The 25,961-nt window shown below is 40.5% G+C and overlaps 1 protein-coding gene and 1 long non-coding RNA gene across 4 annotated transcripts in view; one reads left to right on the top strand and one right to left on the bottom strand.

Moving 5' to 3' along the window:
* Positions 1-1,493: 1,493 nt before the first annotated feature.
* On the top strand, positions 1,494-7,011 carry LOC127529569 (uncharacterized). The gene is made up of 3 exons (XR_007936192.1): positions 1,494-2,110; positions 3,742-3,843; positions 6,871-7,011. It is a non-coding gene; the product is annotated as an uncharacterized LOC127529569 (long non-coding RNA).
* Positions 6,857-25,961, bottom strand: part of hdac6 (histone deacetylase 6) — a 101,800-nt gene continuing 82,695 nt past the window's right edge. For all 3 annotated transcript variants that reach the window (XM_028813311.2, XM_028813312.2, XM_028813314.2), the window contains 4 exons: positions 23,136-23,270; positions 15,044-15,190; positions 14,618-14,746; positions 6,857-7,168 (listed from right to left, as the gene is read on the bottom strand). In XM_028813311.2, coding sequence (XP_028669144.2) covers positions 7,094-7,168; positions 14,618-14,746; positions 15,044-15,190; positions 23,136-23,270 — 486 coding nt within the window. In that variant the 3' untranslated portion in view covers positions 6,857-7,093. The remainder of the gene's footprint in view (positions 7,169-14,617; positions 14,747-15,043; positions 15,191-23,135; positions 23,271-25,961) is intronic.

Here is a 25,961-nt window from a genome sequence, read left to right as displayed (position 1 = left end):
CGTTTGTATTTACGTCTAGCACAAACACTGAATGACAAAATCAGGGAATTTTCTTTATGTATCTTTGAAGGCTACAGTTAAGTTGAAAGGTAAAGGCCTTCCAAAGAGTATGAGTTTTGTGGAGGAGTTCTGATGGTATCAAGAAGGAAAAGTTACTAAATTGTAAAGTAAAAATTAATAAAAAATAACTGATCCAAAGCATGAAACACTTTGAATGAATTCCTCTTTTAAATTAAAAACAGAAGATTAACATAAACAAGGATGATAAATATGATTTGCATAATTATGTTTTTGTCCTTTCATTGTTATAATCAAACTCACCTTCCACTTGTGTTATAGACGGAGCCAGAGCCCATCCCGGAAGCATCTTGTATAAGACAGAAGCCAACCATGGAAACTGAACACACTCATGCCTACCAAGTCATTATACAATAAAGAACATATCAACCTAATCTGCACGCTTTATAAGATGTGAGAGGAAACTGGTGTAAAAATAAACAAAATGTTCAAATCCTCGAAAGGTTGAGCCAGGAATTGAACCTTGGTCTCTGGAGCTGTGAAGGTGCAGCCCTAAACTTAAAAAAGCAGAAACATCTCCAATTTCTGGAATGTCAAACAACAATATGCTTTTGATCTCTGACATAACAATAATATCTATCTAAAACATAGTAATATCTATCTATCTATCTATCAGCAAAAAATAGAAGCATCTGATATTGTCTAGGGTTGGCTGAAGCCTTCAGCTATTACATTTTGAATTTATTTCTTGAATCATTGGAAATAATGCCAATGTAAAAAACACAAAATCCTTCATATACAAGGGCAATCCCAAAAGTAAGGTCTCCAAAGTGGTGGGGACGTAGAGAAACTGTTCGTACGGCTGTTCGCCACACTGTTGTGATTGGTGCTTCCTCCACTCCCAAAAAAGCATGTGCGGCTTTGCTGGGATGCTCAATTTTGGCTTGGCAGCCCTTGAAAATGGAGCTCCCATTGAACACTACTGCCAAGTGTGAAGTTTGCGCAGGAGACCGTCAATTTCCGACGAGACAGTCGCGAAGGTTGAGGAAAACATGCGTAAAGATCGGCGGTTGGAACTTCATCACCCACCCACCCTATAGTCTGGACTTGGCACCCAGTGACTACCACCTGTTCCCTAAGTTGAAAGAACATTTGTCCGGAAGGCGATTCTGCTCCAACGAAGAGGTGAAAGATGAGGTTCAACGCTTCCTGAAGGACATGGCGGCGAGCTGGTATGACATGGGCATTCTAAAACTACCACAGCGTCTACAAAAATGCATCGACTGAAATGGTGATTATGTAGAAAAATAAATGTCTTTAACCTTTAAAATGATGTAAACATTATAGAAAATAAACGGTTGTTTGTACTTCTAAAAAAATAGGAGGCCTTACTTTTGGGATTGCCCTCGTAACACTGAAAAATTATAAGACGTGAGGAAAACTCCTAAATAACAGCTACACAAGATAGAAGACACTCTCCAGAATGCAGGGATAAAATTATTGTTCATTGATGACTTTAACAAGAGACCAGACACTGTCTGTGTGTAGTCGTCACATTTGCTCTGTATCCAACTGTCCATATGAGATGCTTCTACTCCTCCTACATCCAAAAGACATGCCTGTTAGGTTGATTTGGAACTTGAAACTGGTATGGTGTGAGTAAACGTGCTAGTGTGAGTGTACCATTTGACAGTCTAGCATCCCATGCCTTGTTTCTGACTCATGCTTGATGCTCCTGGGACAGGCTCCACCACTCTGAAAAAAGTGTTGAGGAATAAGAAAGTTGATACAACAAATGAAAATTTTAAATTGTTTTTGTTTTGTGATGCTTTACATTGAAAATACCAACAGAAACTGTAAGCATACAGTATAACAGAAAAAAGGCAAATCCGTGTTGTCTTCTTCTAAGCATCTGAACAGCTGATATGAATCGTATACATTATATATCAATCAACCATACTGTTATAGAAGAGCTCACTTAAGGAACTGGATTTAGTAAGTTATGATTAAATTACATAATATTAATACAAAATAAAAAAACACACAACCATAGCATAAATATAGTAAAATATAATAAGAGGACTCACATACAGTGCATCCAGAAAGTATTCACAGCACATCACTTTTTCCATATTTTGTTATGTTACAGCCTTATTCCAAACTGGATTAAATTCATTTTTTTCCTCAGAATTCTACACACAACACCCCATAATGACAACGTGAAAAAAGTTTACTTGAGGTTTTTGCAAATTTATTAAAAATAAAAAAATTGAGAAAGCACATATACATAAGTATTCACAGCCTTTGCCATGATGCTCAAAAATTAGGCTCAGGTGCATCCTGTTTCCCCTGATCATTCTTGAGATGTTTCTGCAGCTTAATTGGAGTCCACCTGTGGTAAATTCAGTTGGGTGGACATGATTTGGAAAGGCACACCCCTGTCTATATAAGGTCCCACAGTTGACAGTTCATGTCAGAGCACAAACCAAGCATGAAGTCAAAGGAATTGTCTGTAGACCTCCAAGACAGGATTGTCTCGGGGCACAAATCTGGGGAAGGTTACAGAAAAATTTCTGCTGCTTTGAAGGTCCCAATGAGCACAGTGGCCTCCATCATCCGTAAGTGGAAGAAGTTTGAAACCACCAGGACTCTTCCTAGAGCTGGCCGGCCATCTAAACTGAGCGATCAGGGGAGAACGGCCTTAGTCAGGCAGGTGACCAAGAACCGGATGGTCACTCTGTCAGAGCTCCAGAGGTCCTTTGTGGAGAGAGGAGAACCTTCCAGAATGACAACCATCTCTGCAGCAATCCACCAATCAGGCCTGTATGGTAGAGTGGCCAGATGGAAGCCACTCCTTAGTAAAAGGCATATGGCAGCCCACCTGGAGTTTGCCAAAAGGCAACTGAAGGACTCTCAGACCATGAGGAAGAAAATTCTCTGGTCTGATGAGACAAAGATTGAACTCTTTGGTGTGAATGCCAGGCGTCACGTTTGGAGGAAACCAGGCACCGCTCATCACCAGGCCAATACAGTGAAGCATGGTGGTGGCAGCATCATGCTGTGGGGATGTTTTTCAGCGGCAGGGACTGGGAGACTAGTCAGGATAAAGGGAAAGATGACTGCAGCAATGTACAGAGACATCCTGGATGAAAACCTGCTCCAGAGCGCTCTTGACCTCAGACTGGGGTGACGGTTCATCTTTCAGCAGGACAACGACCCTAAGCACACAGCCAAGATATCAAAGGAGTGGCTTCAGGACAACTCTGTGAATGTCCTTGAGTGGCCCAGCCAGAGCCCAGACTTGAATCCGATTGAACATCTCTGGAGAGATCTTAAAATGGCTGTGCACCGACGCTTCCCATCCAACCTGATAGAGCTTGAGAGGTGCTGCAAAGAGGAATGGGCGAAACTGGCCAAGGATAGGTGTGCCAAGCTTGTGGCATCATATTCAAAAAGACTTGAGGTTGTAATTGCTGCCAAAGGTGCATCGACAAAGTATTGAGCAAAGGCTGTGAATACTTATGTACATGTGATTTCTCAGTTTTTTATTTTTAATAAATTTGCAAAAACCTCAAGTAAACGTTTTTCACGTTGTCATTATGGGGTGTTGTGTGTAGCATTCTGAGGAAAAAAATGAATTTAATCCATTTTGGAATAAGGCTGTAATATAACAAAATGTGGAAAAAGTGATACGCTGTGAATACTTTCCGGATACACAGTAAGTTAAGAAACAAATCTAAGTAAAGGAGTGAATCACTAGCTCTGATTCTCTGGTAGCACAGATCTCAGAGAAAGGTGTCCATTCACTGTATTCTTTCAACAAAGGTTAAACCTTCCTCTTGTGTTAGGGTCTGCACCGACCCGTTTTAAATTTTAAATGCATACAAGAATCACATAAATTTGTTTATTGCAGCAAGGCTTTTTGACTTTGTCAGGAACCTCTATTTCAACAAAATTAAGCAAAAAAAAATATTTTTACTAAATTATAAAATGCTCTGGTTGAAATTATGACTTTTGTGTTGTTAGGGTTGGTTTCGACCCAGTTATGATAATACGATGATAAAGCAATAATTAGAGCCAAAACTGAAATCCTAAGTGCACTGTCAGCTGACACACTGACAACCAGCTCCTCTCCTAATCATGTGAGCTTTCTCATTTTGCGTGGCTTTCCAGTATACCTGCACAAAAACAAAACAAACAAAGATGAGCATGTCCAGACATGTGAGGTGAATTCACTCATTTGAGTGGCCATTTGACTTGCAGAGTGCACATTTACAATTTGCAGCATGCAAAAATGAGAAGAAGATTTACAGTGAGCCAAGTTCTGGATCATATTTTTGGTGAAAATGAAGGAGAGGACACAGAGCAGCATAGCGATTCAGATGAGCAGGTTTCTGAGGAGGAAGACAATGTGGAGTATCATCCAGAAGACACAGACACATCTGATGAGTCGGATGAGGAGGTCACTGGTGCTGAAGCTGCTCCTGCTGAAAGATTCAAGTCCAAAAATGGTAAGATCTTTTGGAGCTCAGTACCTCATGATGTACATGGCATGGCAGCTGCTGCAAATATCATCAAAATGACCCCTGGAATCACAAGGTTTGCTCTGACCAGAGTCAGTGACATCAAAACATGTTTTGAGCTATTTATGCCATTGTCACTAAAAAGAATCATCATTACTATGACGAACCTTGAAGGAAAAAAAGTCCATGGCGACATGTGGAAAGACATTGATGAGGAATACCTGGATGCTTTCATTGGTGTTCTTCTTCTTGCTGGAGTGTACAGATCCTGCAATGAGGCCACTGATAGTCTATGGGACGCATCAACAGGCAGAAATATTTTCCGGGCAACAATGTCACTTCAGACATTTCAAATGATATCAAGAGTCCTCAGATTTGACAACAGAGAGACCAGAGTGAGATCTGACAAGCTTGGTCCCATCAAGGATGTCTGGGAGAGATGGGTGCAGCTCCTTCCGCTGATGTTCAACCCAGGGCCAGAGGTGACAGTGGATGAACGTCTTGTCCCTTTTCGAGGAAAATGCCCCTTCCGGCAATACATACCCAGTAAGCCAGGGAAATACGGCATAAAAATCCGGGCAGCCTGTGACGCAAGAACCAGCTATGCCTGGAATCTACAGATTTACACAGGCAAAGCTGCGAGTGGCATCCCTGAGAAAAACCAAGGAAAACGTGTGGTCCTCGATATGATCACTGGACTGCAGGGTCACAATATCACTTGTGACAATTTTTTTACCAGCTATGACCTCGGACAAGAACTTCTCAAGAGGAAACTTACCATGGTGGGAACAATGAAGAAAAATAAACCTGAGTTGCCTGCTGAAATGTTGCAGGTGAAGGGCAGGGCTCCACTTTCCTCAAAGTTTGCTTTTACAGACACCACCACTGTTGTTTCATATTGTCCAAAAAGAAACCGGAATGTGATACTCATGTCTACTCTTCACAAGGACGCAGCTGTATCATCAGGAAGTGACAAAAAGCCGACAATTATCCACGACTATAACAAAAACAAAGGAGGAGTGGACAACCTGGACAAGCTGACAGCCACATACACATGCCAGCGAATGACCAGAAGATGGCCAATGGTTGTGTTTTACAACATCCTTGATGTGTCTGCATATAATGTATTTGTGTTGTGGAGCCACATCCACCAAGGGTGGAACTCAACCAAAAAAAACAAGCGGAGACTGTTTCTTGAGGAGTTGGGAAATTCCCCTGTCAAGCCACACATTAGGCGAAGGGAATGGGTGCCCCGAGACCCAGACGCTGCAGCCTTTGTCAGACAGCTGCAGAGCTCACCCAACACAGAGAGAATCTGCATCAGCATCCTCCTCAGCCAGCCCTGCCTCAACACCAACCGAAACAGCCCCAACCCCAGTCAGGCCGCCTGATTCGAAAAGAAAGAGGTGTCAGGTCTGCCCAAGCAGTAAGGACAGAAAGACAAATGTATTGTGTTTCAACTGCAAGAAATATCTCTGCAAAGAACACTCAAAAAGTGTCACTTTTTGCCACACATGCCTCTAAACACACACATACACAAGCATGTTCTTGTACACAGAGGTTTTTACTCTGATTTAGCTTTGTATTAGTTTTGGAACTTGTAATTGATTTCTATTTCTATATTGTTTGATTTTCTTGATTGGTTTTTGTTTATTTGACCATGCAAATATATATTTTGTGTCATGACCTGTTCTGCTTTTCATTTTTTTCAGTTTATATTAAAGTTCTATTGCTGAAAAAAATATTTTTTTGCCTTTTCTTGATGTAAATATCTATGGGTTGAAATTAACCCCTGCGGTGGGTTGGCACCCTGCCCGGGATTGGTTCTTGCCTTGTGCCCTGTGTTGGCTGGGATTGGCTCCAGCAGACCCCCGTGACCCTGTGTTCGGATTCAGCGGGTTGGAAAATGGATGGATGGATGGATGAAATTAACCCGTAACACCATAGATGTCACTTTAGTTATTAATATTAAAATGAAAAAATAAATAAAACAAATTTATTTAAGAGATGTGTTCTATACCCCTCAGTATTAGTCAGGTAACACAAGAACCTTTTATTTATTAATATGATTCTCTTGAGGTTCATTTTACCATTTTTTTAAATTGAAATCAAGGGGTATACTGACAAAAAAAGGCCCAGAGGCCCACACCAAAAGTATTAAAACCAACATTTTCATGGATAAGGAAGCCTAACAAGGTAACCAAGAGACGAGGAACAAATTGGATGATAGCTTATTGTTTTTAGTGTATTTTATAGCTGATTTAATACATGGGTCAAAACCGACCCATTAACATAAGAGATGATAACAGAAAGCTAACACAAGAGGAAGGTTAAAGCATTTGTGAGGTTGTAGTTTGCAAAGTCAACAGAAATGACTAAGTGCAACTGTCAGACACAGTTTCAGAATAAGCAGATTATACTTTTGTAATTATTATAATATAAAGTCATTTTTAACTTAAAAAAAATTAAATCTTAACACCCCTGAAAAGCTGACCAATCAACCATGAGTTTCATAACATGAGAATCACATTGATATCCATATAGTGATATCTTTAGTCTTTATTAATTGCATCCTGGCATATCCTCCCCAAACTTGTGTAAGCTGCATTCTTAGCTTGATCCAAGGCCTGGAAAAGATCAAGAAAATCAGTTAAAACACTATAACTCCAACCCAACTAGTAACAACATGATATAATTATGTTATTTTGTGTTTCAGTCTGCTAGTTGCAAATAAAGACTGCATGATTTTCCTACTCTTATTAATAAGGCAGCTCTGCCAGAACATTCTTTACACAACTTTCATATTATTTTCAAGGTAAGAGTTATGATAGATTCTCTCAAATTGTTAATAGTGTTGGTAGATCAGTTGCAAATTCATGTCTTCATAACCCATATACTTCATATCTGCACATCTTTCATAGCATTGTTATGAATATTTAATGTCAGGTAGACCTCTGCTATACATATGTATATTGCAAAGTTGACTCACTCACTATTTCCCATTTAGCTAAAAAGCCGAAATTTGGCAAGATGATAGATCTAGGGCTGGAGGTATCCACGAAGAAATTTCGATATATTAAAAATTGGAGGTTAAAAACTCCCCAAAATAGAAAAATTAAATAGCCAAAATCACAAAAACTCTTTAACTGAGTTGATTGAAACTTGGCAGAATAAAGAAAGCTAGCCAACCAGAGTTTTTTTATTTGTTGATACAGGTGGAATCCTGGTACAACAAAATTCATGGGACCATAAAAATATTTAATTATAGCGGAAATTTTGTTACAACAAATATGAGGAAAATACATATAGTATTGTGCCCGGGGCTGCCGGTGATTCACCATGTCTAACAGCAGCAGCTCAAGGATAGCTCCGTGGCAGCTCTGCTGCGTCGGGTAAACAGAAAACCAAGGTCAAAGCAATTGGTTGTCCTCTGCAGTATCCTGCTTGTCACCTTTAACATCGGGCTTTGATCTGCTCTTACTCACACTCTCCTGCTCTGTCTTCTCCAGACCGTGTCTACCACAGTGGTGATTCTGAGCTGCTGGTGTTCTTCTAATCTAAGATGGGAGCTACAGAAGGTCAATCGCCCATGTTGCGGCTCCTAACAGCTCCTATTTGAATGAACTCTTGAGACCGTACCTGTCTCCTCTATACAGTAATAAAGTACCTGTATTTTCCTTGAAAACCTAATCTTCCTGTCTTTCATGCAACTCTATGACCAAAGGTTGACAATACCTGTATAAAAAACTGCGTTTCTTAAACTGCAAAAATACTTTGTTTGAAAATAAGACATTAGATGTAAATTTAATTTTTTAACAGAAATACAGGTATGAAAATACAGAATGAAAATGTGACATTAGATGAAGATAAAGGCGTGATTCCAAAATGGTTTTGCCATGTCATTTTTCTTTATTTCGGAATTAACTTTTTCCAGGATTGTTAATTTTTCTTTCAGCATAAAGTGACGCTGTGTCTCACTTTTTTTTTGTTCATCTCAAAGAAAACTTTGAAAAGTGCTATGAAACTGAAACAGTACGGTATCCGCACACAACACAACCAACCACATGGATGTTCGGTGCAGTACTGACTCAGAATTCGGCTACACCTGTATGATGTCATGTCTACATGCTTGCTGAGCCTGCCTGAGACCGGAAATTTTGCAACACACTGTCTCTCTCTTTGAGACAACCTGTTGCAGGGTTCCTGAGACTCGGCACGGAAAGTGTAGGAGTGGCCATATAATCCATATTACTAACCGAGAATGCTAAACTGGATGATGGACGCAGGCACATCCGGCAATGGGCCGTAGCTGCAAAAAGACGTACTGCGCAGGCGCAAAAAGAGTCCGCGAGAGTCGGCTGAGGAGCCGAGAAAGGCGGACAAAAGAGGGCGAGAGAGGCGGATGAGGAGAAAGGCGGACAAAAGAGGGCGAGAGAGGCGGATGAGGGTCCGCGAGAGGCGCAGGCGCAAAAAGAGTCCGCGAGAGTCGGAGAAAGGCAGACAAAAGAGGGCGACAAAGGCGGATGAGGGGCCGCGAGAGGCGGACAAGACCACAGAAAACAGGAGTGAGCACATACAAAAAGGAGTCACAGAAATGAGGCGCAACAAGCACCTAAAAAAGGAAAAGGCACATAAAAAAGTAGTCAAACGCGGGGAAAGCACGAAACACATTGCACACGAAACTAAACACATCAAAAAAAAAGAACAGACGAGCGCACAACAGCAAGGCACGACCACCCCCCCCCCCCCCCCCCCCACCCTACAGGCACGGGACGGGACACACACCAAGAGGGGGATTCAACAAGCCCATGGAAGACAAAAAAAAAGAACACAAAACCGCCCCACAGACCCTTCAAGCAAGGGACGGGACACACACAAAGAGGGGGACTCAAACAAGACACAGGAACACAAAAAGAAAGAAAACGCTCGCGCAACAACAATCCCCCCCACACATCCATAAGAAGTGACACCCAAAGCCACATATTCTAAAGTGAACGTCGACACCTTCACACTAGGCAGCATAGGTGTCAGCATAGGTGGATGTCCTTTCAATAAAGCACTATTAACCGTTCAACTGCAGAAAAGGATACATATTAACAGTGAGTGCGATCCTCCTTATTACTTATCCATATTTCGCATGCTAAGAAAGAAACAAGTCATGAATACACGGTCACGGGTACAAAACGATTCGGAAAGGATAACGGGAACAAACACACGAACACGAAAGAAACAAGAAAATAGACGGCGGCGCATAAAGCGCGCTTAAAAATGTCTCGGATCAAAAAACGCAAAGCACAAGTGACACCGTTACAGAGACGTGCCCAAATGGACAGACACAATGAACGTTGACGCATTCAGCGCGCGTGTCAAAGTGCTGCATCGAAAGAAGCACGATTTCAAACCGAAAGAGCTTGCGTATCACACATACAAAAAAGCGAGCGAAGAGACAGAATAAATGAACGGAGACGTGAACAACGCGTAAATAAACTGACAGAAAAAAAAAAAAAGCAAGACGCGAAAAGCACCAAGCTCAAATGACCGACATACAAAACCGGACAAGGCTCGATACAAACAATGCACGGCGTAGACTGAAACGGACTTTGCGCAAAGCGGAGGCGAATAAAAAAAAAGAAAAAAATAGCGCGTCACAAATAATGGACATGCAACAAAAAGGCAATCAAACGCAAAAAGCGAAACATGCCCGTCGCGGACATCAACGCCACACACCTGTTAAACGCTTACGCAAAATGACTGAAAACGCCTTCAATAAGGAATCCACTATTGAGGAAAATTCATTGGGATTAATGAATGTCATTTGCAATCATTGTCATTCACTTAACTTCACAGAAGAAACAACTGGCAATACAAGTAATGAATTTACACGTTGTTGTCAAAAAGGTCAGATTAGACTGCCTCCTTTACATTTATATCCTGAATATCTAAAGAAGCTTCTAACTAACGATGTGCCTGAAAGTAAAAACTTTATGAACTGCATTAGATCCTACAATAGTTCATTTGCTTTTCCATCAACCGGAGTACATATCAGGCCACCAAAAGGCAATGGCCCATACTGCTTTCGCATATGTGGACAAATATTGCATCGCATTGGAACAGTGCACCCTGAAACAAATCAACAACGCAAATATGCACAAATCTACATCCTAGATCCAGATGAGGCAATCTATCAACGCATGAACCTTCCTGAAAACAAACAATGCACAGAGCTTATAATGAGAAACGTCTCTCATGTCATAAACAATCACCCATTAGCTAAGTCTATAAAAATGCTACATGAAGTTTAAAAGGAGGCAAATACAAAAGCAAATGCAGAAGGTATAGCGGCAACTACATTTGCTTTGGTCTTGATAAAGGACAAAGAACAAGATCCAAGACGATACAATCTGCCCGTCGTTAATGAAGTGGCAATTGTCTTTCAAAGTAAACATGGTGAGCCTCCATTTCACAGAGATATTGTTCTACATTTACGTCCTGATGAAAACAACACACCTACATTCCAACGCATAGACATTTGCTTTCTGCTTCTTGATACTTTATTTGATATTTCTATGCGCATCATCCAAAGCTGCACACTATCCATCCATCCATCCATCCATTTTCCAACCCGCTGAATCCAAACAGGGTCACGGGGGTCTGCTGGAGCCAATCCCAGCCAACACAGGGCACAAGGCAGGGAACCAATCCCGGGCAGGGTGCCAACCCACCGCAGGACACACACAAACACACCCACACACCAAGCACACACTAGGGCCAATGTAGAATCGCCAATCCACCTAACCTGCATGTCTTTGGATTGTGGGAGGAAACCGGAGCGCCCGGAGGAAACCCACGCAGACACGGGGAGAACATGCAAACTCCACGCAGGGAGGACCCGGGAATCGAACCCAGGTCCCCAGGTCTCCCAACTGCGAGGCAGCAGCGCTACCCACTGCGCCACCGTGCCGCCCGAGCTGCACACTATTCTATATCTAATTCATACATCTCACTCTTTGTCATGTCCCAACGCCAGGGGTTGGTGAGCGAAGCGAGCAGGGGGCGGAGCCCCCTAGTATTATTATATTCGGTGGCCATTTTTGGACGAAAAAAATGTTTGTTATACTGAGATTTACATTTTGTTAAAATGAGATTCATTTAACATGATGTTCTATGAACATTTGTCCGGTCCCACAAAAAGTTATTTGTTATTCTGAAAATTTTGTTACTTTGGTATTCGCTATAACAGGTATTTAACCTGTATTTATCATTAATAATGCTCCAGTGAATGGGACATTCTAACACACAACAGCATTGACAGTGATTGCACAGAGAAATGGGGTGCACCAGTTTATGCAAATGAAGGCTGCTTGCAGAAGACAGATGAAGGAAAGGAAATTTCCCCAACAAAACGTTCAGTGATGTGTTTAGCAAGTGTGCTATAAAGCTCAAGTGCTTGCCAGCCACTGTGGCTATGAAATTACCCAATTTCACACAACTGATCCAGTAAAAACAAAAAAGGTATTTTATATAACACCCACCCGTCTATTTTATCTGCAACCAACCTTGTGGCAAATTGTTGACGTAGGGACTATAATTCCTATCAGCCAGTGCACTGATTTATTGCACTCACAAAGCTTGAGTGAGAGCATTGACAAGTGCAGGATAACATCAAAGGTACCAACTGCTGCATCTGTCTTTCTGTGTTTAGCCATGTTGCATTTACAAAAGACAGTTTATCCCTGTTTATTTTAATCTGGACTCTTTTCTGAGAAATGTGTTGCCAATACTAGTATATACAGTGCATGGCAAATACTTAAAGATCTTTCTTTCTTTCTTTCTTTCTTTCTTTCTTTCTTTCTTTCTTTCTTTCTTTCTTTCTTTCTTTCTTTCTTTCTTTCTTTCTTTCTTTCTTCCAAAAAAACTTTAAAACCTCCCAAACCAAAATATCTGTTCTTATTAATTTTTACTATTGCAAACTTGCACCTGATACATAACACCTGAAAAGTTCATCTCTTTTGCTCATCACTATCTATTGTGATGTTTGACATAATCTACAAAGTGAGACAGTGGCACTGTGATGCATTTGTCTATACATCCACTTCATTTTATTGTGTACACCATATATAACAAATCTGAGATAAACTGATTAAACTACATATATCTTTTGTAACTGCATAACCTTACATTTTTTGAAAAAGACAACACTGCATATCATCATTAAGTTTGCAATATCAATCAATCATCAGTCTTAAGCACTTTTTGAAATTAAAAAAAAAAAAAAAAAAAAGGAAAAAAAAAAGACTAAAACACCACATCTAAATGATGGAGTCAAGCCACGACTGAAGAGAATGAAGGGTGACTTTTTCTATAGCTGATGGGGATGCTGGTTTTCAAAATGTTACAAGAATAGAACATGATAGTCTTTCTGAGTGAGTAAAAATAATTAGTGACTTTTGATTTTTTTTGTAGGTACACATTTACTCTAACCCACCATATAATTAAGCAGTACTAATTTTAGGCTTTCGTGCTAATTGACATTTGAGATTTTTAGGAGTTTTTAGCTTTGAAGAAATTACCTTTACATCACCTTTGTAACATTGCCAAATACTGCTATTGGTGTTGTCTTTTATCCAAATTGGTGTGAACCCCGAGTGCTATTTGGTTGCAGATTTCTATGCACTTATGGTTAATCCCAAGTCAGGCCTGGGCTGACATGTAATGAAACGCTTTATAGTGTTAAGCCTGAATAACTCATGGGTCAGTATATTGCTGTCATCTAGTTAATGAAGTAACATCATGCTGAAAAAAAAAATCATGAATATTTCTATGCTTTCTGTTATTTTATGGTGACTGTGAGGTAACTCATGAATAGTCATGAATAGGTTGGAGCCTCCAACAAAAAATACAACTGCAAACAAAAAGTTATAAATTTAGTTTTACAATAAACTGGAACTGAACCATTCCTCAAATCAAGTAATGATGATGGTGTGAACTGGTCATCAGACATTGACGTGGAAAGTGAAACTTATGCATGACATGGCATTGTAAGATAGAACTGTCATGATATACTTGGTGAATTTGAGTGATGGAAACATCACCATGCTGCAACAGTAGCTGTGACAAAAAGGTAAAATAATTGCAATCAACTGCAAGGACAAGCAAGATGTTAGCCCTCCTAAGCGCTGTTCGTGTTCATGTCAGGGAAATGTGGAAATCACTAAGCTTTGTGCTGTGGTAGCCTACAGTAACAAAAGGGGTGTGTTGCTTGTGCAGGTCAGGTACTGTCATTTTATCTTCTCGTAGGCAAGCAACAGAATAAATATAAGAAAACTAGGCAAAGAAACATGCTGTCCCAATTGCAACATTGGAATGTGCGTTGGTAACTATCTCAAAACATATCATACAAACCATGTGACTAAATCTGCATCAGAACTTCTTTTCATCCATTCCTTTCTGTACAACTTTTATAATGTTCAGTCACTACATGGGCCATGTAAATGTGCACCTTGTAAACATCAATTCTGTTTACAATAAGTTAAAGTTAATCACGATTCATTAATAGCGTTTTATTGCCTGGCTATGGGTATTGCAAAATAAAAAGAAGCTTGAACATAATACTGACAATAAACAAGTAAAGAAATGCTTGAGAGAACAACATAAACAAATGAAAATCATAAACATCTAATGATAATAATATATGCTCAAAATTAATATTACTCCTACTTATTCTGATATAGCTGATTGACCAACAACATTACAACAAGGTTCACAGTCTTATAAAATTTCGTCAGCAAAGCTAGGTAATAAAGCTAATCTTGTATAAAAATCTGAAATATGAAAAACAATTGGGAGTTTTTAATTCTAACATATTTTATTTGTTAAGTGCATATCACACATTACTTAAGCGTACAAATAAATTCTGGATCAATGATGAATACAGACAACCTTTATTTAGCTTGAATGTAAATTTTTTGAGACATGTTGTACAAGCAGATAAATATTCTATCAAACAGTGTTGTTATAATAATATAACAGTTCAGTGACATATTGAGTAAACTTTCTACAGACAAAATAATACTTACCTTATTGTGGACGTATGAATCACATGAGTAACACCAGACTGACAAGTCAGTGAAGCTTAGAACCATCACGTGGCCAGAAGATATACTGTGATTCAACATATGTTGATTCACATGACGACCACAGTGAACCTACAGACAGACACCGACAGGAACATATTACAGATAAACATAGCTGTGACAAAGGGATTCTTCTGAAAACCAGAACACAAGTTTAAGTAAATGGTAACTCAGATTGTTTAATCCTGTCTGTTTATATAGGTTTTTGTAGTTTAGCAGTTTTTTTGTTGGGACTGAATAAAACTACAATCATACAACCAGCAGAGAGAATTAACTGTAATTAGATCAATTACTTATTATTGCATAGTTTTTCTATATTTTTATACCAAAACGTTTTCAGGAAATACTGAGCTAGGCTTTAACATTTACCTGATAGCACACAAGACAAACCCAGTTTTCCATACGAGTTTCACAATCCAGACATGTCTGAAACACATTCAAACCCTTTGAAGGTAGTGGGTTAATTTCTCTGAGATGAGGACACCAGGTTAAAGGCTCCACTGCAAACAATGTCCCCTGTAAATAACAATGCAGTCTATTATTTTAAAGATTCCAACATATCAGAATGTAGATTCTCTGTTATCCTACCTCAGTGAACCCACCTTTGAACAGAAAACATACAGGCAATTTTATTAATTCAAAATAACAACCCATAAGAATTTGTTTACCAAGGATAAATGAAGTTATTCTTTGATTTGAAATAGTTTGTAAATGTAAAGGCAAAGTACAAAATAAATATCAACTATGGTGCACTTGTCGTGATCCAACTGTCCATTTACAGAAACAAAACTTGCCTACTAAAAACATATGAATGATGTGTGATAAGGCTTGAGAAAAACACCTATTTACCCAAAGGGAAAGAAAATAATGTTAACAATATTTGCCTATTTTCATTCAGAATGGTGTATAGTCATATCCTTTGTATCAATTTCTGCAAAAGCACTGGAACTCTCTTGTAGCTATGTTAAAAAACAACTAAAAAATCATCTGTTCAGGAAGGCTTTTAGCTCTACTTGACTTTATTACCCTTCTCTCAGTTTACCTCTCTGTCAAGATATTCATGTAACCTGTATGTGTGTGTGCTATGCCATCAATTATGTTGTCTGTTAGGCTTTTTCTCTGAATTTACTGTCTTACACATCTTTATTTATTTATCTGGTTTAGTACAATGCTATATACTGTATACCCTGCCGTTCTTTCTTAAACTCTGTGAAGTGCCTTGAGCATGGGAAAGGCGCTATATAAATAAAATGTATTATTTTATTATTATGTTCATGTTAATATTACTAGCTACATACGTGCATATCACACAAACCAAGATTAGACTAATTGGAGGATCAGATCATGTCATAAATCAATCCTTTATGGCAATATTACTAGAGCCTGACACTCTAAACATCTTATAAAACAAAAAGTAATTGTGAAAATCAGACATGATTGCAAATTAAATTTTCAGCAATAATATTAATGGAGTGGCTGATTATTCTTTGGCTTCCCCAGTCTAGCTGCTCAGACACATTTATGTCCCAGAAGTGTTATGTAGATGAGGAGAAAATGAATATAAAGTGAATTTCAGCAACATGCACAATGCTTCCCAATGACTGTCAATCCAAATTTTATCTGTACTAATCTGTACTGTATTTAAACCCTTTCACATTCCACTGCTTTTATGCTCAAAATAAGAACAGTATGACTTAATAAGCCTTAATAAAACATAATAAGAAACTGCAAAGGAGGACTAATTTTAAGTGTAACACCATATATAATACAGGTTAAGTATCCCTAATCCAAAATGCCTAGGACCACAACTATATTGAATTTTAATATTTCTGGATTTTGGAATACTTGCATATACATAATAAGATATTTGAGGATGGGACCTATGTCTAAACAGAAAATGTACAACCCCAATTCCAAAAAAGTTGGGACACTGTGTAAAATGTAAATAAAAACAGAATTCAATGATTTGCCTGCAGTGTGTTGTGACCCTGCCCGGGATTGGTTCCTGCCTTGTGCCCTGTGTTGGTTGGGATTGGCTCCAGCAGACCCCCGTGACCCTGTGTTCGGATTCAGCGGGTTGGATAATGGATAGATGGATGATTTGCAAATTTCACAAACTCATATTTTATTCACAATAGAAAACAGAAAACATATGAAATGTTTAAAGTGAGAAAATCAAAATCTGCCAAATATTACAGTTTTTGTATTAGTATTAAAAATACATGTATTTAACTGTGATGAACTGGTGTCCTGTCCAGGGAATTGTTCCTGTCTTGCACCCTTGAGCTTGTTGGGATGGGCTCCAGCCCCACGTGACCCTGCTTAGGGTTAAGCAGGCCTAAAAAATGGTATGGCATGGTACACTTTTCAATATATTTAAAGGTAGGTTAAAAACTTTTGCCTGTTACATGTATTGTATTTACATTTTATTTGATTTTTATGTTTTTTATTACTATTAATATTTCCAGCTTTTGCTTGTGTCGAGTCTGTAAAACATGAAGCACTTAAACTCATGCACTAAGGAAGGCGAAAACTGTGCCTTTCAAATATTACACTTGCAAACATAACTCTTCACCAAAAGTAATTATTCATCTTGCACGAAGAGATCAAAGAGAAAGAGTACACTTTGCACTGCCTGAAAAACACTTGAAAAACTGGCATGTGATTCCCCAGACACATTAAATGCAGTCATTTATTTTTGTTCCTGGCTTTGTTTTTGATGTTGGAAGCCAAAAGACATAATGTTAATACCCATCTCTTTTTTACATAAATTGAGGCACTATTTGTTTTTGCATCTTTTACATATGGAATGTGTAATGATCTGCGGTGGGTTGGCACCCTGCCCAGGATTGTTTCCTGCCTTGTGCCCTGTGTTGGCTGGGATTGGCTCCAGCAGACCCCCGTGACCCTGTGTTTGGATTCAGCGGGTTGGAAAATGGATGGATGGATGGATGGATGTGTAATGATTTTCTCCTCATTATAATTATTTATACAGCAAACACTTTTAATTTGCAGCTTGAAACAATCTATAAAAAAAGAGTTTGTACAGGATATGTACGAGGGAAGTGTGACAGTGGTGAGGTCTGTGGTAGGAGCGACGGATGCATTCAACATGGAGGTGGGATTACATCAGGGATCGGCTCTGAGCCCTTTCTTATTTGCAATGGTGATGGACACGTTGACAGACGAGATTAGACAGGAGTCCCCGTGGACTATGATGTTTGCTGATGACATTGTGATCTATAGCGATAGTAGGAAGCAGGTTGAGGAGACCCTGGAGAGGTGGAGATATGTTCTAGAGAGGAGAGGAATGAAGGCCAGTAGGAACAAAACAGAATACATGTGTGTAAATGAGAGGGAGGTCAGTGGAATGGTGAGGATGCAGGGTGTAGAGCTGGCGAAAGTGGATGAGTTTAAATATTTGGGATCAACAGTACAGAGTAATGGGGATTGTGGAAGAGAGGTGAAAAAGAGAGTGCAGGCAGGGTGGAATGGTTGGAGAAGAATATCAGGAGTAATTTGTGACAGACGGGTATCAGCAAGAGTGAAAGGGAAGGTCTAGAGGACGGTAGTGAGACCAGCTATGTTATATGGGTTGGAGACGGTGGCACTGACCAGAAAGCAAGAGACAAGCTGGAGCTGGCAGAGTTAAAGATGCTAAGATTTGCACTTGGTGTGACAAGGATGGAAAGGATTAGAAATTAGTACATTAGAGGGTCAGCTCAAGTTAGACGGTTGGGAGACAAAGTCAGAGAGGCGAGATTGTGTTGGTTTGGACATGTGCAGAGGAGAGATGCTGAGTATATTGGGAGAAGGATGCTAAGGATAGAGCTGCCAGGGAAGAGGAAAAGAGGAAGGCCTAAGTGAAGGTTTATGGATATGGTGAGAGAGGACATGCAGGGGATAGGTGTAACAGAACAAGATGCAGAAGACAGAAAGATATGGAAGAAGATGATCCACTGTGGCAACCCCTAACGGGAGCAGCCAAAAGGAGAAGATTAATGAGAAAGGAAACCAATAAATTCCTTGCTTCAACAGATGTATAACTGTTCTAGCATAAAATGGCAGTGAGTCAGGGATTTCGGTTTTAAGAATGAATGGAAAAAATAATCGGGAACAAAATGATACCGTATTGTGGAGCTGTTTATTTCACTAATAACAATGTAAGATAACCATTTAAAATTATGAAAAGGCGGATCATGAAAGTGATTTACCAAAACAGATCTGTAAAGTACTATTGTGCTTAAATTTTTGAGGGAAAATAAAAAAAACATTTGAATGTCACTTTCTGCATTGAAATATGAGTTTTTTAAAGATACAATTTAGTTGTCAAACCAAATGCAGCCTGAACTAGAGCCAACATCTGGATTCAAGTCTCAGTTCTTTACAGCTGCACCTAATAAGGCTTTGGTTAATAAAGATAATGTAACATGCATCCAGGTTTTTGCCAAACATTGAGGAAGACTGACCATTTGCTAAATCTGGCATGTTTATTAACTTGTTTTCTTCAAATTATAATTTCTTTTAAAACCTAGCACTCAGATCACACTGGCTATAAGACTTAGAAGTGGGCAGTGGTACTACCTTCCTTTAAAACCTAACACTCAGACCATACCAACTATAAGACTTATTTAGTGTCATGGACAAAAATCCATGGATCACGACAAGACTTCAGATTTGGACATAAGTGCCACAACTTCATCACAATTCTTTGTTGTCATTCTTGTTCTGGAACCCACAAAAAAGATGAAGGCTCCAGTTCACACTCTGTAAGCCAGGGTATCATAAAACACTTTACCCACACCAAGTCAAGTCAAGTTAGGGAGCATGCACTGGTACAGTGTGTTGCCACATCCACTACACAACGAAATAACTCGGGATCCCGGTTGGCAACCCTCCAGGCAGACACACGGCCCAGTCCCACCCTCCGGAAATGACTCTCTATCTGCCGCAGCCAGGTTTTCCGTGGGCGACCACTTAGCCTAGTTCAGCCACTCGGGTCCCCAACAATGAGGATCTTACGAGCTGGATCACCCTCGGGGAAACGCGCTACATGGCCGTAGTGCCGTAACTGACGCTAACTCACAATGCAGGTAATGTGCCTCATTCGGGACTCCATGAGCAACCGCTCATTTGACACAAAGTCAAACCAATGGTACCCAAGGATTTTCCGGAGAGACACAGTACCAAAGGAGTCCAGTCTTTGTCTCAGGTCACTGGATAGCGTCCATGTCTTGCAACCATATAGCAAGACAGGAAGCACCAGGACTCTAAAGACTTGGACCGTCGTCCTTTTGCATAGATATCGGAAGCGCCATACACCCCTTTCCAGCAACCTAATGACCCCCCCCATGCTCTACCAATCCATCTACTGACTTCATAGGAAGAGTCACCAGAGACATGAATGTCACTGCCAAGGTAAGTAAACCTCTCGACAAGGTCGACACTCTCTCCGCAGACAGACACACTGCTGATGGCTGTGCCCAAGAGGTCATTAAAGGCCTGGATCTTGGTTTTTATCCAGGACACTCGCAAGCCCAGACACTCAGACTCCTCGCTCAGTCTCTCGAGTGCCCCGATCAGAGCCTCCATTGACTCTGCAAAGATCACAGCATCGTCAGCAAAGTCAAAATCCGTAAATCTTTCTTCACCAACAGATGCCCCACACCCACTGGACCCCACGACCTTGCCCAACACCCAGTCCATACAAGCATTGAACAGAGTAGGAGCAAGAACACACCCCTGACGAACCTCAGATTCAACTGGGAAAAACGTAGAGGTTCTGCCTCCAGCAACCTCGAGGTGATCCCGCAAACCCTCAGGATGTCCCACAGGGCAGTTCGATCAACTGAGTCGAACGCTTTATGAAAATCGACAAAGGCTACAAAGAAATTCTGCATTCGCGTTTGAGCTCCATGAGAACCCTCGGTGCTATGATGCGGTCGATGGTAGACTTCTTAGGCGTGAAGCCAGACTGTTCTGGTCGCTGGTAGGTGAGCAAGTGATCACGGATCCTATTGAGGACGACCCTAGCAAGGACCTTACCCGGCACCGAGAGCAGTGTTATCCCCCTGTAGTTGCTGCAATCCAGGCGATCACCCTTCCCTTTCCAGATAGGGATGACAATTCCCATTTTCTAGTCAGTTGGGATGATGCCAGTCCCCCAAATGGAAGAAAAGATTGCTTGCAATGCCAGGAGGACAGCCTTACTATCTGGACAGCCTGGAGAAGCTCACCCCGCATACCACAGATCCCTGCAGCCTTTCCTCCCCTCAGCTGGTTCACCACCTGTGCAATCTCAATGAGATTGGGTGGTTCACAGCTAATTGGAGGATCAGCCTCAAGGACCGTGGACTCAAGAGATATCCAACATCCTAGCCGGAGGATCAGGTTTGAACAACTGCCGAAAGTAGCCAGCCCAGCAGGTCACAACTGCAGTGTCATCTGTAAGGACCGTTCCATCAGCCGTCCTGACTGCGACTCTCCGAGGAACAGATTCAGATGTGCGTAATGTTTTGATTCCTCTGTAAGCAGGACGTTGGTCGCTAGACCACAAATGGTGTGTCACTTGCTCACAGATTCCTCTAACAAACGCCTCTTTATCTGCCCGCAGCCGTCCTTCTCAGTTCCCGGTTCAGACCAGAGTTGCCATTGAGCCGTGTGCTGTGACTCCTCTCGATGATATCCAGGGTGCCCTGCGAGATGAAACACCTCCTTCTGGGAACACCAATAACACCTCCACAACCCTCAGCAACCTTCAGGGTCTTGTCACGAAAGGTCTCCCACAACACATTAGGATCGGCAGTTGCACCCAAATCTGCAAGTTCCTCACGCAAACTGCGTGCAAACTCATTAGAAACAGCCTGGTCTTGGAGTCTGGCCAAGTCCAGGCTCACATTTTCCACGTAGGTGGTAACCTACTGGACCTAAGCTAGATCCTAAGAGTAGCAACAACAAGTCTGTGGTCAGAATTCACAAACTGGGCACTTCTGTAGACCCTGCAGTTTTGCAAGAGCCTCCAGTGTCTGCCCACGAGGATGTGATTGATCTCCTCCACCGCACCACCAGTATTGGCGTACCAAGTCCAACGATGCAGTTCTGGGCAATGGAACCAGGATTCAGTGATTCGCAGCCCCTGACCTTTTGCAAAGTCAAGGAACATGGAGCCACTTTCACCACGGTCACCAAACCCATGGGGACCGAGACAATCCTCATAGCCAGCCCTGTCAGTGCCAGTGGCTGCATTGAAGTCACCCATGACCAGAGGAATGTCACCTTGTGGGGAATCCATCAACCACCGAGCGAAGCTGCGAAAAACCACAATCACAAAAAACATTTGTAGTTAGTAAACAGCCAGTTAATGTAGTGCTATATAATATTTTTCACAAGTTTAACTTTTAAAGTAAAAAATTTATAATAAAATGCATTGCATTCGTCATTCCAACAGAGGGTGCGCCAGAAACATTTGCAGTAAAAAAAACAATGCATTACATTTTTTATTCCAAGAGACGGTGCATCACACACATTAGCACTTATGAATCCCATACCAAATGGCATATAACAGAGTCATAGCAACCAGACGGACACACAGATACTTGTCCTTTTATTAGATTGACAATTTGCATCAACGTGTGTGACCACCATGACATTTAGTGTATACTCACACTAGCAATTTGTTCTGTGCCCGAGCACATCTGTCTATATTTAACCCCCCAAAGTCTAGTTTGTCTGACTAGTGTGACTGGCTCTGTGCCAGGCCAGTTGTACTGTGCCCTGGCCCGCTTGGAAGAGGCGTGCCTGGGCATGGTTCAGTAGGATTTGGGAACAGTGTAATTGCAATTCTCATTTTTACCATTTGAGTTAAAAGCAGATATTTATTTTCACCTTATAGATGAACATGCATTGTAGTTAGCAAGAAAAGCTGTAAATTTTACTCTTAAAATCACGTCTCTGTAAAAATATTCTTGTACGTACAGCATGATTAACAGCAAAATGCTGTGCTGCACACTTAATAAATCTGTAAGAGGGTAGAGCGTTACTCTGCCCTACATGACTCAAAAAAAAAAACACACAAAATAAGTAAAATCATTTTGAAATACATGATGTCACTCTATGTTTGGATATCGTTTTGGCTTTACACAAAGTCGCCCAGGAACAGAACATTTAGCACAGTGTGACAGCAGGCCAGCAAGGGAGTAGGGAGAGGAGAAAATCATGCTTAGGCATGGTATAGAACAAACATGCCTAGTGTGAGTATACCCCTAATATCTTTGACATACCAGTTGTGTTGCACATAAGAAGACATGGTAAATTACCAGAAATTACATGTCTTTAACATAGAAAGTTATCATGTTGAATTTCCTGGGATACTTATGTTTTCATAAAATTCAGATTTGAAAACAGAGGCGCAAGTGCAAAATATTTTGAGTGAATTAATGGAAATCTGTACAAAAGAACTTACCATATCAATATCCTGACTGTTCAAATAAATCTCACAGTTTGTTTGAGATTTTGACCATCCTGAAGCAGTATCTAGAAGACTAGTCTTAGTTTCCTCTCCAGCTGTAACAGTGTGAGCCGGTTCCAAGCCAACTGCCTATAGTAAGTAATGCAATAATTAATTTAAATATCCCTTTACACTCCTTTCACTGAACTAACTCAGGTCAGACGTACAGTTTTAAAAATACACTTAATGAAATTGGTTAACCTTACTACTCAGCAGTATATGAAAACTGGTACAGAAAAACAAAACAAAAGTGTGTGGGGCAAAAGTGTGCTGACAAAAGCATGTTGCGTCAAATGTGTACAGGAAAAATGTATGTAGCTAATAAAGTGTTACTGTACTGTGCAATTTAAAAAGAAAATAAAAATTGCCAAATGGAACATATAATGTGAGAACCTCCATATATGAGTGAATCGATAACACAAAGCCATGTAAGTACTGTGCAATTTACAGAACCACATATTATGCAATTTCTTGAAAAAAGCTCTAAATGCAACACATTTATTGTTGCAAAGTGCAACGTGCATTCTTTCTCTGATGTAGAACCCTTGTCATCATCTGAGTTCACCTCTGTTATAGCATGTCTTTATGTGAAAACAGCAGTGTCAGATTGGGGGGAGCGTGAATGTAACTGGGAGAATAAACAGAATAAAAAAAACAATGCTAACCTTTAAAAGTACCATACATTTACACCGGCTGTTACAGACTCAAATCAAATGTGTGGTTTTATTCTAAAATAGTAAGAATAAGAGCAGTTCACTTCTCAAAACGGAGTCGAGTGGGATCAAACTCGTGACCTTTTGATTACCAGTCAGCAGTTGTTATCATTACACCACTAAAGCAATCATGTTAAATACGTGTCAATGTCGCACCCTAATGTGGGTTCTTTTTCTGCAGTTATATTCTTGAATAAAAGCGCACTTGTTTTGTTATACTTGTACCTTTTGTGAAAGTGTTTATTTGATATTTGGACTTCAGGCATCACACACTATATGCTTCATGTCTACATTTTGTCAATTACAGTGGAACCTCGGTTCACAACCATAATTCGTTCCAAAAATTTGGTCGTAACCCGATTTGGTCATGAACCGAAGTAATTTCCTCCATAGGATTGTATGTAAATACAATTAATCTGTTCCAGACCATACGCATTGTATGTAAATATATATTTTTTTGTTAAGCTTTTAAGCACAAATATAGTTAATCAAACCATAGAATGCACAGCGTAATAGTAAACTAAATTTAAAAACATTGAATAACACTGAGAAAACCTTGAACAACAGAGAAAACTAACACTGCAATAGGTCGCGCTATAGCGCTACCAACCGCTGGCTAAAAACACTTTTTTTTAATGAGTTTTAAGCACAGGGAAAAAAATGAACATTTGAAAAAATCCACAATTTAATAAACCACCAAGAAAAGTAACATTGCAACAATGCACAATACGAACCGATCGCTGTAAACAGAAGTGAAAACAAAAACAAGCCCAGTGCATTCTTTAACTGCCTTTTCTCTACCTTATGCGTCCAGCCCTCTCTCTCACTCGCCTGTGTGTGTGTGTCTCTCTCTCTCTCTCTCGCATGCGCGCCTGTGTGTGTGTGTGTGTGTCTCTCTCTCGCGCTGCCTGTGTGTGTGCCTCTCTCTCGCACACCTGTGTGTGTGTCTCTCTCTCTTGCGCGCCTGTGTGTGTGTGTCTCTCTCTCTCGCGCGCCTGTATGTGTGCGTCTCTCTCTCTCTCTCGCACGTTTGTGTGTGTGTGTGTGTGTGTCGCGCTCTCTCTCTCTTGCTCGCTGCACAGGAAATGCACAGGGAGAGACTGAACACGTACAAACCGAAAGGGAAACTGGCTTGTTCGTATACCGAGTGTGTGGTCATGAAGAGATGCAAAAATTTGGCGAACTTTTTGTTCGTAAACCGATTTGTACGTGTTTGGAAACGTTCGTGAACCGAGGTTCCACTGTATTACTAAACGTTTCTGTTTTAACGACGTGTTTACATAGACTGTTGTAGACATGGAACACACATTACATGCATATGTTCCAAATAACGATATAGTATTTATAAAAGGTGTCATTTTGCTGACTTCTCACTCTATACAACTCTAAGCAACTGACATGCAGGTAAACAGACTTGAGCTGAGAAAACTTTGCGCGGCGGTGGGGGATGTGAAAGCAGGCTGCTTGCTGCTTATTGACACATTTAAAAGACAAAAGACGCTGACAGAGAGGTGCAAAGGGATTTAAGGTGGGACGGATTTACAAGTTTTCTTTACCAATTAGGCTTTGGTAATTAGAGTGTTAAGCTGAAAATACATTGATTTAGACACCTCTAACCTGGGAGAGAAAGTATTCTAACTAGCGATGAGAAGGCAGAGGCACAGAAAAGCAGACACCATACAGAGTAAGCAGTTTGAAACCTCAAACAAAAAATATTTCATGTTTTACTTCATCAAACTGCTTAACTCTACTGACCCTATGTAAACCTTCCTGTTGTTAAAAGCTTGGGGATATGAAACAAAAACAACAAAAACACATGCAAGCACTGTGGCAAGTTACTCTCACCTTGACTTGTCGATTCTCCACGTACATTCAGAATGATCACAGGCTGTAATCTCTTACACAACTTCCGAACTATGGCCAACTCATTGCGATCCTCGCTGCTGTGTGAGACTCCTAACAGGTCCTGATTCCTGACTCTAAGACTGTTCCACTCTGTCTTACCTCATTCCACCCTCCCAATTCCATAGCTGCTCCTCTGTCTTCCAACCACTACTTTAGCTACAAA

This window comes from Erpetoichthys calabaricus, chromosome 11, assembly GCF_900747795.2.
Source record: "Erpetoichthys calabaricus chromosome 11, fErpCal1.3, whole genome shotgun sequence".
Taxonomy (NCBI): Eukaryota; Metazoa; Chordata; class Cladistia; order Polypteriformes; family Polypteridae; genus Erpetoichthys; species Erpetoichthys calabaricus.
Note: the sequence above shows the minus strand (reverse complement) of the source record. Positions and strands in the feature narration are given on the sequence as shown.